This window comes from Gouania willdenowi, chromosome 15 (genome assembly GCF_900634775.1).
Source record: "Gouania willdenowi chromosome 15, fGouWil2.1, whole genome shotgun sequence".
NCBI classification, from domain to species: Eukaryota; Metazoa; Chordata; class Actinopteri; order Blenniiformes; family Gobiesocidae; genus Gouania; species Gouania willdenowi.
Window position 1 is genome coordinate 27,235,711 of NC_041058.1, and position 17,069 is coordinate 27,252,779.

The 17,069-nt window shown below is 37.5% G+C and overlaps 1 protein-coding gene across 2 annotated transcripts in view; it reads right to left on the bottom strand.

Annotated features, from left to right (window-relative positions):
• Positions 1-1,792: 1,792 nt before the first annotated feature.
• inpp5a (inositol polyphosphate-5-phosphatase A) overlaps positions 1,793-17,069 on the bottom strand; it is a 243,586-nt gene continuing 228,309 nt past the window's right edge. Inside the window, exons 13-16 of one of the 2 annotated variants that reach the window (XM_028467693.1) lie at positions 10,884-10,995; positions 6,911-6,979; positions 4,425-4,461; positions 1,793-3,364 (exon numbers count right to left, since the gene is read on the bottom strand). In XM_028467693.1, the coding sequence (XP_028323494.1) occupies positions 3,318-3,364; positions 4,425-4,461; positions 6,911-6,979; positions 10,884-10,995 (265 nt within the window). In that variant the 3' untranslated portion in view covers positions 1,793-3,317. Of the gene's footprint in view, positions 3,365-4,373; positions 4,462-6,910; positions 6,980-10,883; positions 10,996-17,069 lie in introns of both variants that reach the window. The other variant, XM_028467694.1, reaches the window with a different exon arrangement.

The window sequence follows — 17,069 nt, forward strand, 5'->3', positions numbered from 1 at the left end:
TATATATATACACTGTAATATCAAATTATTGTGTTATGCTAACACAATACATGTGTTAACAATTTAATGAGTTTAAGAAATAACTAGTGTAATTTTATTCCACAGGTTATTTCTTAACCTATTAAATTCGGAAGACTTAATCACATTTTATAGAAACTCTCATCCTAATATCTAATAATGACAGATATGAGCTGCAGCCGTTATTGATAATGTATTTTATTTCACAATCATTAATTAAGTCCCCGCTTCCCCCGTTAGATCATTTGATTGAAGTAGTTCTTTAATTATATAATTCATCACCAAACTTGGAGTTAATTAACATTAAATATTTCATTGTCTGTTACAGCGCTCGATAGTTTGACCCGAACTTAGTCTTTTATATTTTTCACAGAACTATTAACTTCTGGGTTACAACCTTTGATTACCTCATATAATTAAGATTAAGGACGCGCTCTGTGCCCGTGCGCATATGTGCGGCCTTCCTTTTGGAGTCGCCATCCAATCAGGATTCAGCATTTTTTTTATTTATTTTTTAATCTACGCCCATTTTAGCCCTGGGGCCAATCAGAGTATAAATATCATTACACTGTAGTTCTTAGACCTGCTCTAAATCTAAACTCAATATAACAAGTGATAAACTAAACTAGACACTTTAATGAAATTTTTTTACTCAGATTTAATTCTCAAACTATCTTAGACACATTTTTAAATACCATGATTTTAACAGTTTAGATTAATACTTTTTTTTTTTTTTTTGCCAAACTTATCTAAAAACACATTCTCCTGTATGACATTGACATGCTACAGGATAGAGCTTCTCCACTTGTGGATCGCAGACCCTTTTCAGTGCGTTGCAGGCTTTTGACTGGGCCCAAAAATTGACTTTCATTTTCAATGGTATTTATCTTTAAAGCAGTAATACACAATTTAAAGAAAAACTGCTTGATATTTTCAAAGCACAACTTTCATTTACAATATTTTATTATAAACCTCTTTGATATCTAATTGTAAAACATGAATTAGACGTAATTATTTTATCTTTTTTTTTTTTTTTTAATCTTGTAGATTACAACATACAACATGTTTTCCAAATGTGCAATTTTCGATTGTTGAATATCAACTGTGGGAAAAATTGAAAATGTTAAATTTCACAATTTAAATTTTGGTATTAAAAAATTCCCCTTAGTTTGGGTCACAGCTTATAAATGAGAGAAGGCTTTTGGGTCCCATGGCCTTAAAAGTTGAGAACCACTGGTGTAGAATACATCAAAATTGTAAATAATTAAAAGTAAACACATTCCAATTCCAATGTTATTGTATTTTAATGGTAACTACCAAATTATCAATTTAGCACACACATATTTTTCTTTTGAAATCGATTTAAATCAGAAAGGTTTTTAAATTTTTAACATTAAAAAGGGGAACATTTATTGAAATTAATTTAGCTTTAAAAATGTTTTAAAGACGAAAGGATTGAATATTTAGAAATGTTGTCACAGCGTTTTAAAAATTCCTTTAAATTTATTAGATTTATCTTGTTTAAATTTTGGTAGTATATTTTCATTATTGAAGAGAGACTGATTTATTATTTAGACTGTTTGAATAATACGAATAGTAAACTAATTCAAAGTTTAGCATAAATTAATAACCATTCAACCTGAATAATATTATATGGGCTCAGATGAGAGTATGTTTGATTAAAAATGGCGTTCAAGTGTAGCATTGAGGTGCTAAAGAGTAGCAGACCTTCATTCCGGTGTAAAGTCAGACACAGTAAAGACAAATAAGCCGCTGAGCTAATGGTTTTTATTGCTTAAGAACTGTGCACCTACAGTGTAGAGGCCAGGCTGGAATACAATCTCTATCTGCTTCCTGTTGCTTTAATAAGATGGAGTGAAGAAATAAACTGCAACTTATCCTGGTTTACTCTCAAAAACCAGCAGAAACATAAAAACAAGCAGATTCTTATTAAAACGGAGAGAGAAAAAAAACCTTTGGGCCTTAAAAACCAAATCACACAAGAACATACACATATTTCTGCAGCAGGCAGAAAATAAAACATTTCCACCTGATTTAAAGAAAGAATAAATAATCAGAGGATCAATATGATGACTTCACAAAGTCTTAAATCTGTAGTGTCCTAAAAGAAATCTTTAAAAACCAAAGTGAACCAACCTAATGCTCTGATTATTTGCAGCAAAAGCTGCAGAATTAAGGCTACATACAGTGCAGGCAAAGATCATCTTACTTTTTCTTTTTCAGTATTTCAACCCCTCACATATGCATTCTTTTAACTTTTCATAGGATACTTGGCACCATAACGCATTAACATAATCATACACAGAACAAAAATAAAGCAATCTACATTTAAGGACACCCAAGCCTATCTGAAACATTACATTCAGAAACATTATATCATAGAAATAAGTTAGATTAAAAATAATGACACAGCGTGACAGTGCTATATATAAAACAGTATCTTATATACTTGCATGGTCTATGGCACTGCTTAGGAACATTCTTGGATAGGCGATAAATCACTGAACAGCTTCTCGCAACTATTCAAAGGTCACCATGACTGCGGGAACTGCTCAGCACTGCACATTTCACCATCAACATTTTGGTAAGAACTTTATATATTCATATATTATCTTTTTTTGTTGTTTTTAAGTACATAATATAAACAAAACATGATGTGTCAGGCGTGGTTGTGTAGAGGACACAACTAATAAACAAGAGAAACAGAGAGAGAATATAGAATCCAGCCATAGGGGCTGTCTAAGGGAAACAACACTAAAACCATCAACAACTCTATGTTAAACTGTCTGATGTACAAATAAACATATAGATATACAACATTTTTGCATTGCATTTTTTCTTTTTTTAACACCTTATATAGTGTATGGAAAGTAGCTCCTATACAATGATGTATCCCTACTAAAGTCTAAATGTGTAGTCGAGCTGATTTTAGTTAGGATTTGGCATGAAAAAAAGAGTCTGTCCTTTTCTTTAGGGAATGGGGTTGCCTGGCAACAGTGAGGTCAGCAATGTCCGGGACACTTGGTGCTCGTCCACGTCTCAACAAGTGTTTTGTGTAATGGAGGAAAGAGGTGCAGCGGTTTGTATATGGATGGGGAGTCCAGACGACAGCGAATGGTTGGGGTTCTTCAGTGTACACTTGTGCTCTGTGTGTGTGTGTGTGTGTGTGTGTGTGTGTGTGTGTGTGTGTGTGTGTGTGTGTGTGTGTGTGTGTGTGTGAGTGTGTGTGTGTGTGTGTGTGTGTGTGTGCGTTGCGTATGAGACTTCAGTTTGTGTTCTCACAGAGGCGCTTCAGAGATAATGTTCTCCCCCCTTAGATACTTTCCTGTGGGTAGAAAATGAAAAATAAGATCATTTCTGAACATCAAAACCATCTTCCTTCAACGCATTAGTTTAATTCTTCTTCATTTTCAGTGTAAAAAATCCAAGATTCAGCTCAAGTGTGTGAGACTGACTAAAAATGACTGGGTCATTTTAGGCAGTCAGTAGTTGTGCGTCATGTCTCCTCTAACAGCAGGGGTGGACTGGCCATCTGGCATAGCGGGCAACGTTGTGGTGGGCCATTGACCTGAAGTGTGCCGTCCGGTCCGCTACGGGTTTGTTTGATGAGCGAGTAGAGGCTGACATGGTAACAGGTGGCAAACAAAAGGCAAAAACATGGCAAGAAATGTGACTAAAATGGCCCAAAAGCAGTCAAGAGTGGCAAAAATCAGGTGGTATGTAATATCACAGGGTAGCTTAAATGGGAAAAATGTGGCAAAAAATAGTGAAAAAGTAGAACAAAAAGAGGCAAAATGTAGGTAAAAAGGAAACAATTGGTATTTACTGGACAAAAAGTAGCTTTTTGGATGAAAAGTGACAAAACAAATTTAAGAAAAGACAAAAAGGGGATAAAATTGTCAAAAATAACTTGCAAAAATGGACAAAAAACAGGAGAAAAAATGTATTGGCAATAGGAAGCTAAAGTCTGAAGAAAGTGTCAAAACATTTTGAAAAGGGGCAAAAATGTGACAAAGGAAGTTGCAAAATGGCCAAAGAAAATAGGAAAAAAAAGGGGTTACAAAGTTTCCCCCTTTTATGTTTTTCTGGGGTAATAATAATTAAAATGAAGACATAAAGAGCCACATATTGTGCATCACTGACTTAATAACAGCTGATAATGGGGCTGGTCTAAACAAAAAATGGCAGGGCTGAATTTTTGTCCTAGTCCACCCCTGTGTAACAGTGTTTTATTTCAGAATAAAACTCCTCAGAAACATAAATAAGTGGAGCAAATCAAAGCAGCAGTAGCAATAATGAAAGGAATATAAGAAATAAAAAAAAAAGATATTTACCAAGACATCACTGCAACACACAACACTTGTGCTTATTTGCATTAGGTTTACCTGCCCCCGCTGTTATTCGGAAGGACAGGAAGACAGGCTGGTTGGGGGGAAAAACAAGAAAGAAATACTAAAGTGAGAAAAGTAAGGAAAATAATGAATGCACCCTGGAACAAGTACTCCGCCTTCTCCACCCTCTTAGTCCTTTCAGCATCTACTGACACACAGGTTAAACTCACAGTGCATTTCTGCGCTTGCCTGCTAACTACATTGGACATTTCTTAAACACAGGCGGCAGGGATTTTAGCGCGTACGTGTGGTTCAGGAGGTGAGGATAGCTGCACTGTGTGTCTGCGGGCTGGGGTCAGCTCACACACACACACTACTGTCTCTGTCACACTGTGGGACCACAAAACTACTGACTTACGGCGCCATTCTATCAGTGCAGGACTGTCACTCTGACACACTGTGGATGGCCCATGATGCAAAGAGCTGCTCTCCCAATTCTTTTTCACTTCTCCTCCCCGAAAAGAAAAAAAAAATCAGTTAACATTTACATTTTCTGACACAAACATATTGAAACCAAAAACGGTGCCTCACTATGGTGCAGATCTACTAAGATCTAAAACAAAAGGCGCAAAATCTCTTGCATGCTTAAATATTTAGAATGCGCAATTTCAATAGCTGCTGCAAGGTGCAGCACCCTATTAAAATTTTGCACATGTAAAGTTTCCAACATGGAGAATGTAGGATAGCTGAGTGGGCAGAAATGCAAAATGCAATTTGAAGTCGTGGAATTGGAGCGTATAAGAGCAGTAGGTACACTTCCCTCTCTGCTCTGAGCAGAACACCACACAAACACATTTATTGAAGTAAATACACAATATTATTTCACTTATGTAAACTACTAAATAAATAAGAATGAAAATGCTGTTAATTGAATGGAACTTTTTTTTGCTCCAAATGTATTGTACTATGTCCATATCCACCATCCAAAGGTCTTATTGCTGACATTGATCTTGAGTTACTGCTGCAGCAAATAAACATGTCTGCAGCACTTGAACATGGGCTAGTGATGAGAGCTTGAATTCTTTGCCCAAACGAACTTAATTTGGATCGTTACACCACGGGCTCGGGCCGGGTTCGGAAAGAGACATTGGCTTAATGTGGGTTGCGTTCTGTCGGGCTCGGGCTGGGTCTTCTTTTTTCGGCCTGATAAAAGCTGTACTCGTCATTATGCAGGAGGGCGGAGCTGTGTCCAGTGTAACATTGTGCATCCAGTACTTAGCGCTGGTTCTGGCTTGAAACTCGCAACTGGCAAAAGTGGAGAGGGGGGGCAGTGGTGCGCTCTGCTCTCCCTGCAGGTGCACACAGCACAGCCCAACAGAAAGAAAAGCTCTGATAGCCTCTACCAAGTGTGACAGAAGCTGTGATTCACAGGATATTTATTTTTAATTATATCTCACTAATTAAAAAACACTTTCAAGAATTATTTTTTCTATTACATAGATTTTTGCATTTCCAAGATTTCCTGGAGGGACCAAATAGAAATACACCTAAATTGAATTACAGATCATTAGTATTGGATTGGGCCACATTTTTACATACAGAGCTATTGAGCTTTTCCCACAAGTCGATTAAGAACATCTCGTCTTGCCTCAGTTTTCACGCATGAAAGAAATCTAAACCACTGACAAAATCCATCTGAGCAGCATGACCTGTTTACATGCATTTAATAATCCACTTACTATTAGATTAAAACATTTTGGTCTGTAAACACGCTGATCTGCAAACTGAATGACGGACTGTATTATATGATTGCATGGAAACAGAATAATGAATTTAGCAGCATTACCAGCACAACAGGAGCATGGTCACAACCTCCTGCTGTCCCCCAGCGGCATTTACAGGTTAAAAATACAAAACCTTTTTGTAATAATTGCTTGTATGGCTCTGGTGTTAGTTCACAATCCCTACCACACAAAAGTAAGGATGACGTCTTTTAAAAAAAGAAAAAAAAAAAAAAAAGTGTAATTCTTTGTAATTGTATCTGCTTTTTGGGAACGGTAACCGTAAAAGACTTTTGTTTTTATTTAGTGTTAAATAATTGTGAGATTTTTTTTAATCTTTTATAGCGGAGCTGTTTTTATGTGTGAATAATTTATTTAATCTCAGTAAATGGGTTTTTCTTTCTTCAAAAAAGTTGCATTGTATTTTTGTAAATCACATAAAAGCATTCTGCAGATCAATATAAAACAAAATGTAAGTATTACATCTGAAAATTGTGAAATTAGGATCAGATCATATCAGATTAGGATCAGATCATACCATATTAGGATCAAATCATACCAGATTAAATTCAGATCATACCAGATTAGGATCAAGGCATAAACCGGTAATGAAATGTTTATATGACAATAGGTTTGGGAGAATGGATTGATGTAATCTTGAACTTTTCTCCTAAAATCAACTCTGTTTAAGAATGGATTACTACACACCCATAATAATCCCAGAGAGTGAAGAAGTATAGGCAGAGAGCTGGACCTTACCTTGTGGTCTCCCATGCAAACATTGGGCCCAATGTTGTCATAGACGACAGACTTCTCTTCATTTTCAGGCTGCAAAACACAGTTAAAACACAGTGTGTGGCACTGTCAGCCATTTCATCAGTAATAATTACAGCTTTGAGGTCGGATGTATCAGCATTTTAACTATCATTAGACTTGTGATAATACAGTACAGTGGCAATGGCTATAATGGATGGGAAAATAACCTGTACATGCTGAAAATGGGTTCTGTTTTAATGATAATATCTAGGAAAATTGCATTGAACAATTTGGAGAGCAATTACATCTGCATAAGAATAAATAAGTACTAAAAAACAATACATAGTGCATGGTTCAATCATCAACATTTCCTGTTTCCATGACCATATTTTAAAATCCAAAAAGGATATTAGGTTCATATGAACCATTCACACCTACAGGCAACTTAAGCAACTCTGATCAACATTCATGTCTCTGTATGTGGAGGGAAATTGGGAAACCCAGAAAAAACCCATGCAAGCACTAGGAGAACACCAAAAGATCAAAAAAAAAATGTTGATGGGGTGTAGCAAACAGAAATTCTGCAAATGAAATTTTGTGAAGTGAAATTAGAAAAAGTGGTTAAACCAAGCAATGTGGACAAGGGAAACACAGACCTATTGAAGGAAATCAACCCAAATTACAAAGACAGCTCACCTGAAAGACTTCTATATGTAAACATTACTAGTGCGAAAAAGAAGCAATTTTGAAAGAAAAAAGGACTTTAAATGCAAGTGGACCTGTAGTAAGATGAATGATAACTGCATCCAAATGCTGTGATAACCAGCATTTTCAAAGACTCTTAATTTGATTCCTCGACCGTAATATTTCTGGTTTTAGGAATAACGTCATAACATCCAAAGACCTGGATGACACGGAACTAAGCGAGAAAACATTAAAATGCTACTTCATAATATGACGACATTGGGACGAGAAATGCAAAGAGAAGTCGACAACATATATAAATATGTGAACGCTAGGGGTGTAACAAAATAATTAACTCACAATACAATATAAATAATAATACATTGTATCATAAAATACTCATGGTGAGATATAAAAAAACTAAAGAAATTCCCAATGCAGATTAACAAATGTGTAACAAATCTGTTCATGAAAAACTGTTTGACAGCAAAAGTTGGAGACAGTGTGTGAGTGTTTTGATTCACAAATAAATAATGCAAAGAAATGTACAAATATAATTGTTTTTTCCCATTATTTCTCATTTCTGGAACATAAAAGTTTTGAAAGCTGCATTTTGGACATGCCAAAATAAATCCAAAATGCTGCTTGAAATTTTTAGTACACTCCTGTAACCTAAGGAAGGAGAGAGCATCCACGGTGGCCGCCATCTTGTAAACATAGCAGCTCCTGAGCTGCTACGGGAAGCAGGAGGGTCAAATGTCATTGTGCTGCTGCACTTTTTCAAAACTTTTTTACTTGGTTTATTTACATGAACCTTTGAATTTTATATCACTGTTTTTTTTTTTTTTATTTTGCTAAATTTTGCACTGCAAAATCTTGTTAAATTCCTGGTGAAAGCTGATTGGCTGGAATTTCCAAAATGGCAACGTTGACATAAAAAGGAATATTGTTCAATATTGGGTAAAATATTTTTCATTATATTGAGTGATACATATTAAAGCAGAACTAAGTAACTTTTTCACCTTAATAAATCCTTCTCGTAGTCTCTGTGAGGGTAATACAAGTGTTTATGGGGTGATTGGGGGGTCATTCCTCTCTCCCTGCTGTCTCTGGCCAGAAAACCACACTTGCAACTTTCCTGTTTCTGACCCGGAGGTAAGACGTACTGCTTTACAGCAGCCCAATACAAACTAATGCTAGATTATGACCAGCCTCGTGGCTACACATGGTTGTCTACAAATTCACTTTTCTTAAACTTATATCAAGGCGGAGCCAGCAAAAAAAAGGCAGAGACGACCTTTGTTCGAGGAACGGAGCAACTCCATGCAGTGACAGCAACACACAGTGATCACACACACTGTCGTCACGACAACAGGCATGCACACACTCGCAACCCAGCGCTCCATCAGGCAGCACACACAGATATCCATCCATCCATCCATCCATCCATCCATCCATCCATTTTCAGAGCTGCTTTGTCAGCACACAAACAAACATATCACACACATTCCACACTCCTTTCCGTATTACTCCCACATCATTCATTTATTTTACATGTCTCTCTTCCTCATACTGTTCACATGGTCACATGGGACTATATGTGTGAAAGCACCCTTAGTGCCGCTGTTGTATTAGGATTTTTCAGTGATCGGTTACTACTGTCTTGGGAGAGCTGCCCCACCCCACAGCTACATGCAGGCAGGTGGCGGGGTGTGTTTATGACAGTGACATAACCAAAAGGGACCTTTAGGGGGAGCGCTAAGCGTAAGTTACTCAGTTCTGCTTTAACTAAATTCAATTGCGGCCCATATGAATGGATGGATGGATGGATGGATGGATGCTTTGTCATTGCCATTTAATGTTACCTACTGTCACCTACAGACATGGACACTGTCTACGAATGTTGAAGAAACTGATGTTTAGACAAATGTTAAAAAACACTGACAAAACTTTTGGGTCTTGAATCCCTTAAGTTGAAAGGAATGTTCGTATGGCTCTCAGAACATCACTGATGAAACTTAATGAAGAGCAAGAGGTGGTTCACATAGAGGTTTGCTCCAGGACTTCATCCACTCTCTGTGTAATCCAACATTCTATCAGACAGAACAATGATCAAAATCCCTCTGTGCACATGAAGGAGCTGCACATAAATCTGCATGCTGGAGAATAAATCACACTTGTCTGGTTGAACTAAAGACTTTTTCAAGCCATTAACACACACACACACATACAGTATATTCACATGCAGACTGATGGGAGCTCCCAGTTGTGACTGCACTGTTGCCTCAGAAAAAAGAAGGAGATGAAGCATTCGAGAATGAACCATAAAGAGGATTTAAAATCAACTTCAGACCAATCCTGTAGTGCAGCAGGGTCAGTGCACGATGCACCTCCACCTCACTACCTTCCTCCAGCAGGTGCCACGCACTGCCACCTTTCTATTAGCCTGGCAGCCAGGCTACCACTGCTCCTGCCAGCGCCACCGCGTTCTGCTTACTATACATTCATCAAACACACACTTGATAATTTACAAAGGCAGCATAAAATTGTGAATTTTCGGGCTGCGTAATCTTTAGACAGATAAACAAATTACCCCAGGCCCTCTGGCTGAGAGGGAGATCTCGCTCGGCTACACATTCATTACCAGAGCTGGTGGTGCACCACGCAGCCGGCGCGCAACCTTTGGCGTGTTAGGGCTCGGCAAGCAGAAAATAACATGATGGTGACTTAACCAACCGTGCCATGATAGATGACGCCACACGCCGGGCTGTTTACGGGCCCATGTCTCAACAATCTGTAATGCTCAAAGGCAGCGAATGTGTGCTCAGTGAATCATCAGCCAATCTGTGAAGGCACTAACTGTTCTACTCTGTCCCTGTATTACAAGCAATTAGCCACCGCTTGAGGAGGAAGGAAAGCAAACAACCCACCAGCTGTGATAGTCTGTGTGTTCAAATCACCTTTTACATAATTCTGTCACATGAACCAGTTGAAACTAATTGTATGTTGATTTCTTTATGTGTGCAAAGACATATTTTTGTATTTGGCCTAATTTTTAGACTTTGGTCAGTATTAAAGCTTTGTTTGCTTTAGGTGGAGAGAAGCTGTTGCAATAGTTATCGTTCTAATTAACAACTTGTTGATACCAATTACTGGTAATAAACTGAACATATAGACAACCTACATTTACCTCCCAATAACATTAATCTATAAATGGTTGGAACAGATTATTCCTTCCTTTTGAAGTCAAGTTTTCCATCACAAGGGAAGAAATCCATAACTGAGGACTCACCTTTAAAACCAAGTCTCTGGCAGACTGAGACATGAGGATTCTGTCACACCAGGCGGGACATCTAGTGTTCATGTATTCCTTGCCCTGATTGCTGTCTTCGCTGTAGGGATAACTGGAAAAAAACAAAACAAAACGGAAAGTAAAACAGTTAACCTTATTAAAGTGGAATTTAACTTTAATTCATTATAGAGTCTTCTTATTGAGCTGTTTAGAAGAATCACAAAAAGGATGTTGATGAAGCAAAGGAGTAATGCAGATAAGATGATATCTTAAAGACAGCGATTAAAATGAGCATCGAAGAAAACAGGAGGTTCATTATTATGACCGATCATCTGACTAATCTCTTGAATCAACACACGGAGGGCTCAATTAAAGCAATCTATCCCTGCCAAACTGTACAGGACGTGTAAGCGAGTGTAAACAGAGACAGAAAGGAGAGAATGCAAAAAGACAAAGCATCAGTTGCCAATGTGTCTCACTACATCCTCACATGGTCATCAAAAACAGATTAGCAGCAAATGGCCAGCAGAGATTGTACCGTGGAACAGCAGGGAACAACTGCATGATGTAAATGGAGTTGGGCGGGCAGTCCGTCAAGCTTATACAGATTTAAATTGTTGAAGATTCAATTCGGCTCTTTGGCTCATCAAACTACCTTAGATTTACACGCGACGAATCCAATTTGTTTGTGTGTGCTCATCCGAATGCAAGAACGGGCTCACACTCTTATATCCATCCAATTTGCTCCTTCAGTGGCACCCACGCTAACTGTAGCATAACACAATGTGTCTTTTCTGTGTGTGTGATGATCCAGTAATGGTCAAATAAGCACCGCTACCCCAGCACCCAAGTAGTCGATACTGTTACACTCTGTACCTACAATACTACCATAAGTAGAAACACAAAAGCATTTATTTTTCAAATGTTTGGGTGTTTTTTCTCTTCTATGATTGCCACCTATAACCAAATAGGGTATTTATGGTGACTGTCCATCTCTGTATTTTAAGGCCAGAAATGTTCTCTGCTTCTTTGAAAATTTTACTTTTCACCACCCTTGTTTTTGTTTCATGATGTTTGTGTCAGCAAGCATACTGTGCCATACTGTTTCTAGTCATTCATACTTTATAAACCGATATATTTTAGTGCTTTGATTTTCTTTTCAGTTATGTAAAAATAATCAACAGTGACATATCACTATCAACAGTGAGATAACACTATCAATATTGATTTCATAGTGTTATAATTAGCAATTATTAATAAAAATAAGAAATATCTGACCATTAATGGTCAGACGTTTAAATTCACACAAGGTAGCGTACACCACTGATTCTTCACATGCGCAGAGTCACAAACAAAGGCAAAATTCACACCAACATTCAGTTTGGAGAATGGTGAAATTATATTACACCTGTCTCTGTAAATTATAAACATAAATGTGTGTAGAGGCCCACGCCCACACACACACGCACACGCACGCACACACAGCTCCCCCCCTACCAGGTGTACAAACAGACCTGCTGGGAGCTCCTTAAAGAAGTGACTGGCCTCAAATTAGAATTAATAGCACTTAAACCATGGAGGGTATGCATGGGGGCTTTGGCATGCAAATCAGAGAGCTAAAGCACTTTTCCTGGGATAAAAAGGAGCACAAAGCATAAGAATAGACCAAGAGGCTGAGGTAAGGAAATAAAGCTGGATCAGACAGACGGAAATAAAGCAAGAGAGACAAAGTTTTCAAAGGCTTCAAAAAGCTGCTCCACTTCAGGGTGGCCTGAAAGCCTCCAATCACAGTCAGTGCGTGCACATGCTCACAGCTATCAAGCCAGAGTTGGGGTCAATTATAATTTTAATTGTGTAATTGGTAATTAATTACTACGTAATTAGAATTGAAATCGGCTTGATTTCCAATTAAATAATATTAGTCGACGAGCGTGTAAAGTGGAGAAAGCTACAGCATTTGCCTGAAATTAATTTACCTGTGATGTCTAAAAATAGCTGTTCTAAAATCAGGGGTTAGATCAAATACGAGACAATACATGAAAAATATTGACCAAAGCATATGGCCTCCAGAGGCCAGGCTATGCTCATTTAGTATATTTTTTATATAAACACCTTATGTGTGAAAATAATGGATGCACACCATGGGGCCAAGTAGTCTTCTTCTACTGATTATTAGAGGTTGTAAATGAACAGATTGGTGCGTTAGCGCCCCCTCACACTGTGGTCAAAAGCCGAATAGGTTTCACTTCTAGGTGAACATGATGCCGTCCGAGCAAAATAAAATGATAAGAAACGTTTTGTAACACCAAAATAAGTCCAAAATAATGAATGCACACACTTGGGCTATGTGAAGGCTGTTAAAAACGTTTCAGGTCGAACAGACACCGCGTCTGGGAGAAATTTGATTCACAAACACACACGCACACCCGCAGAACTTCCTTGCTTTTATAGAGAGATATGTTGCTGTTGTCATCGTAACCAAAAAACATTTACAATGTAATGAAATACAAAACAGGGGAACCATGTTAAAGTTTTATGGTTTACACATAGACATGTGGTAAATCATTATTAAAATATGTTTCATATCAAGTTTATCTGTCACTTCTCTTGAGGATCATTTTACCATTTAAAAAAAGTTGAAATCAAGGGGGATACTGACAAAAAAAAGGCTCACACCAAAAATATTAATACCAATATTTTCATTTTTCATTTTCATTAACCTAACAAGTTAACCAAAAGACGAGAGACAAATTAGATGATAGATAATATTTGAAAGTGTATTCTACAGCTGACTTAAGACATGGGTCATAACTGACCTGTTAAGAAATGCTAACAGAGAGCTAACACAACAGGAACGTTACAGGAGAATAATATTTGTAATTTTAATTGTAATTGGAAAAAAATGCAGGTCACCATAATTGTAATTGAGTAGTAATTGAACATGAATAATTGAAGACGTAATTGTAATTTTAAAATGTAATTGAACCCAGCCTTGTATCAAGCTTTGCTCATTTGTTCATTAAAGGTGCAGTCCGCGACTTTCAGATCCCTCTCTCCCCCTCCTTCCCCACTGCTCTATTGCCCTGCCTCCAAACTTTCCAAAGCCCCTCCCTCAAAGGAGCTAACAAGCTAACGTTAGTCCGACAGCAATATCACAGTAATATAACATGCTCTGTTAAAATCATATTACTGCAGCACCTCTCTCTCTCAATGTGCACACACCTCAGCAGTAGCAACAACACAGTGTCACTTACAGCAGCCACACGGAGGCTGCTACGCCCACGTGAACACATGCACTACAGAGTTCTAGTGTACAAATCAAACATAATGTAAATCAAGCAGTAGTAATTACCTTTCAAGCAGAAAAGTCACCAATTCCATCTTGTACTCTTCACACCATACACTGTAAAAAAGACTCTAGCTCCGGGAAAGGGGCGGGGACTGTGAGCAACAGCTGTCAGACAGCCCATCAAACACAACTCTAGCTCCTATTGGTTCTTTTTGCTCGGTTGCGGTGCATTCTGCCAAAGGCAGCAGTAGCAGCAGGGGGGACTCAATGAGCTGTTTTTTTTCACACAAACTACTAGTTTCATGTAAAGCTTTAGCAAATATGACAAAAAAGTAACTTTTATAAGAGTTGCAGACTGCCCCTTTAAGGACCTCTCTTCTTGTCGCACTATACATTGAAGAGATTCAACCAAACTCCTGACAATGTCGATCTGACTCCACCCTGATAGGTGGCGCTGTAACCTTTTTAAAACGGTGCGTGTTGACATAGTTCCAGTTGACATTTTTTTTTTTTGCATGTTTTTCTCCCATCCATGTATTTCAAGCAGAATAAAATTGGTTTCTTAGTCAGTCCAAAAGTGCGTCTTCTGCTTCTTTACAAGCCATAAATGTCCTTCTTTATGCGGGGGGACGGTCGCAGGAGAAAAAAATGTGGTGCTTGCGCAATTAAGCTAGCACTTCTATAGGTACTCATTGCTCGGTTGTCTTGGTGTGTTAATCTAGCTATAGATCGTCTAATTCAAGCTGAGAAAATCTGTTTACATGCATTTAAAAATCCAAATAGGAACAAGTCAATTAATTTGCTTTTCTCTCGCTACATATAAACGCAGTTAATGTTAGAGCTTTATTGACCAAAAAGCCTGGGGTCGTTTTGGTGTTAAACAGATTGAGGGAAAATCCCGTTTCCCTCATTGCCTCCTTCAAGAAATTAACTCCCTCCTGATAGTAAACACTTTCAACCGGGAATATTTGCTATCACCAAGCAGTTTTCGATGACAACTAGCTGTTGTAAAAGCTGATTAGAAATACTCAATTGTGATTATTAAGGGACAATTTGTCTTCCATCTGTGTACCCAGCTATAAGTTGGTCCCCTTTCTGTTTTACCGCACCCTTCATTGACTCAAATAGAGATAACAAGACTTAATGCCACAGTAAACAGTGGAATTGTGCGCCGGGGCCAAAGTGATTAATGTGTCCGATTAGTAAACTCACAAACTTATCGCAGACGGTAAACAGCAGAGAGGGCATGTGGGCTGGAGGCCATCAGCTCGTATCAGACCTCAATGCCCTGCAGAAATACTAATTACACTAATAATGAGTGAAACTGATAACAAGAACAATTGTGCTGGGAAGAAAAGGAATAGATAGATAATAACATGACCTAAAAAACACACAATCACTCACTTATTGTTAAGATTATTGAATGTTTTAGGGAAACATTTGATCATGAGATGATTGATATGAAACCATGACAAAATCCCAACCTCTTTTTAGAAAACATTTTTTCTTATTTTTATCAAATGGCTAACCATAACACAGTGCTAACCATAACATTATCAATAACCTTAACCTTTGCCATAACATTAACCCAAAGCATAACATAGACATAGTTACACCATGAAGGGAATTTGCTTTGGTGGGTTGGTGCAAACAAATATATAATCATGGTACTGTATTGGAGGCACTTTTGAGAAATAATTTTGTAAATAATGCAAAAAAATGAATAAATAAATACATAAATAAAAAAATCCAGCATACTTTTATTATTTTTTTTTTACTAAAGATAAAATGAGTATCCATTGTACATATTACATAGTCTGGCCAAACACTGAGGTAATCTACAACCATTAAATTAAAGTTATTCTAATTACTTGAAGTACAAATTAATTTAGCAATACCGTACAGATCAATTTGGGTTAAATTTGATAATCTCCTCACACTTTAAAGATGAAAAGAAATTGAGAAAACTAACAAAAACTCTCCTTCATGATGTTGATTTCTTTTTTTTTAATTATGTATACAGTATTCATCTTTATATCTTGTATACTGTAGCCTATGAGCTCTTTAGCTATTTAACTATTGCTTGACTGTTACATTTATACAGTAGTTGTGTGTGTGTGTGTGTGTGACCAATGTTTGTATGCCACCCAGTGACACTCATTGTGCACTCGTTCCTTCACGCTCGGGTTGGAGTTTAATGGTTGACTCGGCTGCAGCTACATTACTCATAAGGGTTGTGTGTGGTGTCAGTTTGTTTGTCTGGAAACAGTTTCGATTGGTGGAGGGAGCCTTCTTTCGTATACAGTGTGTGACTCACTCACCTGTTAGTACAAACCAAAGGGAACAGTAACCAAACTTATTAATTTACTGAACAATAAAACAGGAATTGTGGTTGAGTTACAGTAATTCAAAATGTAACTCATATCTGTGTCCTACAGTCTTTTCTTTCTATAAAAAAATATTCACCCTCTTTCTAAACAATCATGAATGACCATCTAAAGTAAACCATTTACTCACTCGGTATCTGATGAGGGCAATATAAACGTAGGACGATAGGCAGGGCAGGAAACTATAGATAAGAATAATTGTATCACAGATGGTGACAGGACCAAAATCACAACTCTTTATTAGAAAATGGACAAAATTCCAGTCTCAGGTGAAATTATGTGATTTTACAATAAACATTTAATTACAATTAAGGTTATGGTTAGGTTTTTGATTAATGTAAAAAATTAAAAAAAACTTGGATTTTGCCCACTTTGCTGATAAAGAGTCAGGATTTCGTCTATTGGGATTTTGTCTGCTGAGATGTCATCATGATTTTCATCTGCCCTGTTTACATTATAATGTTTTGCTTCTGTTTCCGGGGTTCCTCAGGGCTCTGTGCTCGGTCCAAT